Source organism: Arachis ipaensis, chromosome B06 (genome assembly GCF_000816755.2).
Source record: "Arachis ipaensis cultivar K30076 chromosome B06, Araip1.1, whole genome shotgun sequence".
Lineage (NCBI taxonomy): Eukaryota > Viridiplantae > Streptophyta > Magnoliopsida > Fabales > Fabaceae > Arachis > Arachis ipaensis.
In genome coordinates this window covers 87,183,792-87,186,613 of record NC_029790.2, presented here as the reverse complement: position 1 = coordinate 87,186,613, position 2,822 = coordinate 87,183,792, and the positions used below count along the sequence as shown (strand labels likewise).

At 32.5% G+C, this 2,822-nt stretch overlaps 1 protein-coding gene across 1 annotated transcript in view; it reads right to left on the bottom strand.

Annotated features, from left to right (window-relative positions):
• LOC107648271 (protein BIC1) overlaps positions 2,394–2,822 on the bottom strand; it is a 25,489-nt gene continuing 25,060 nt past the window's right edge. The window contains exon 2 of the mRNA XM_016352205.2: positions 2,394–2,697. Within this exon, the coding sequence (XP_016207691.1) occupies positions 2,664–2,697 (34 nt within the window). The 3' untranslated portion in view covers positions 2,394–2,663. The remainder of the gene's footprint in view (positions 2,698–2,822) is intronic.

Below are 2,822 nucleotides of genomic sequence, written 5' to 3'. Positions count from 1 at the left end.
TGGATCCCATTGTTAAATCTAACATGGAAAGGAATGGATCCCATTGTTAAATCTAACATGGAAAGGAAGAAGAATCACTTTTGATGTGGTGCAATGATCATCCCACATTGGTAGTGCGAGACATCTTTTGCTGACGAAACTTCCAATACTTTAGCAATAGCCAATAGGTATTTTACTATTTTATATTTTTATGTCATGTATTTCTTTATCAGAAACTTTATTTTGTAAATGATCTTTTTTCTTCATACCTTTTTTCAGAACACCGCTTAATTGTAGTGGAAAATAAGATGGATAAGAAAATTGATAATGAAAGGTCCGAGTAGTGTTTTTCCCTTTACCTAAAGATGTTAATGGTGTTTCTCCATTAATGTTCACAAGAAATGTTCAAAACATACTTGTTTCGTGTTGGGCCTCGAAAGCTAGTTATTGACTATATATACATAAATGGATGAGTGGTAAAGATTTATGAACCAATTTGAATTAGTCTAGTGGTTAGTTCGTTAGTTTACTTAAATTTTAAGAGTTTAAATTCTGCCATATACATATAAAAACTCTTTAGCAGGGGCAAAACCACTTTTATCACTAGTCACTAGTAGGGGTGTGCATGGCTCGGCCCGACCCGAAGGTCTGACTCGGTCTCGAACACTTTAGGGACTATTTTTGTGTGATTGCACTGGGTCTAGGGTCGGGTAAGGGTCTCAAAAATAGACCCGATCATTATTTCGGGTCGGGTCCGGGCTATGGCTTGAGCCACCCGAAGTCGGCCCGGTCATCATACACACTTAATATTTTGTGTTATTAGTGATGGATGATGGCTGTTCTTATGTGAAATTTAAGTATTGTAAACCTTAATATTTTGTGTTATTAGTTATTATAAGACTATAAGTTAATATTTTATGTTTAAAATGCATAAGATTTTAGACTAATGCATAATATTGTGTTATTTGTATTGATTTAAATATTTGGTATTATTAGACAATATTAGTATTGATTATGGTTATGCTTTAATTTTAGAGAAGAGTTGGTTCTTGTTATATTTTTCTAAGTGAATTTTACCATATCAAATAATGGTTGGAGTCTTGGAAATTCGGATATTTTCGTATGCTAGCTTATAAGAAGGTATCAAAGTAATGTAATGTTGACGGCCCAGTTTTCACCCAGTATAATCGTGGCCCGAAAGTGTATAGATTTCATCGGGTCTAGAGCCGGGTTCGGGTCTAATAAATAGGCCCGGTATATATTTCGGGTCGAGTTTGGATCACATCAAACCCGATTTCACCCAGCCCATGCACAACCTTAGTCACTAGTATATTCCGTGAAGGCGAACATGTACTGCCCACAGTACTAACAAATGAGGGAGCAACATCAATAATAATATTGAGCATTGTAAAGTTAGACATTTTCTTTTGAACTTAACAATTGGTAAATGTACTTCGGTGGCCTTTAGTTATATATTATATATATATATAGGGAGAGAGAGATTTATTTTCCCCGCATAGCACTGGGATTTTTTTATACATAAATGAAATAAATATTTTGTTTATCCATATGTACAATTTCTGGACTATTTACGAATTTAAAATTTAAAATACATCTCAAATGCAGTGGATAAAAAATAAATAATGTATTTTAGACGCACTGCATAATGAAAACAAATTTAAATGCATTGATGTTAAATGCACCTGAAATTTGACTCATTTAGTAAATTGAGCATATCTAGGATGTTGGGCATTCGAGATGTGTATGTGTGTTCGGTGCTGTAAATCTTATTTATTCATATATTCATCCATGTTTCCAATGTTCTTTTCTGAAATAGACACTCATTATGTGTGTATAATAACTGTTCTCATCCAAATCCTTTGCTTTTCATATATAATAACGTATAAAAGAAAAACTTCTAATTTGATTAATTAAATTTTCGTAAAAGCATCAAATCCAATTAAAATGTCAGGGAAAGGTGCTACTTAAAAAGCGTACTAAATAATAAAAGATTTAAGCAAGAGTAATACTTGGATGAATATAAATTCTAGCTAACTTCTAATATTTAGACATATATTTTTGTAAATAAATATAAAAATGTATAACATAATGCTTGATGTGATTTTATTTGATTTGATTCTAATAAATAACCTAATAATATAAATTGCATACAAAATTTATTTTATCATTTAATTCAAACACCTTTGTCGAATCACAAATAAAAAAATATATAAATCCGTTGCTTGCAGGTGATGATGAGTGTTATTAATTAATATTATATATGAGGATGATTGAAGAGATAGAGTGATAGCCTGATAGGTTATAGGGCATAGGCATAGAACCCACATTCACACATACACAGTACAAAAATTACAACCACACATTTCGAATGTACAGTCGTTTAGATATATTCAAGACCAAAGGAACAACTATATTCTTAAGAATTTCGAACTCGAACTAATGAGTGTCCTTAGGTAGAAATCAGGAGATGTGAACAATGTGAATAACTGATTATATTTTCACTCTTTATTTTTTTTTATTTAATTTTACCCTCTCTTAATCTAAATCCTTTTCCACCGCAGCTATTCACTGCCCCTTATTCTAGCATGCAGCCATTTTCGCCGACAACGAAGCTCTCTAGCGTCGTCATCGCCTTGTCAACGGTGCACCGTCGTGTTTCATGCTCAACCACCGCGCATTACCGCTCTTTTCGCTAATCTGCCGAGGAGAATTGCAATTTTCTTATTGTTCAGAAGCCGTATAGTTGCAATTTTAAACAGTAAAATATTATTATTTTTTGAAGTTTCGTATAACTTTAATTAATTGTTTTTTATGTGCTACGA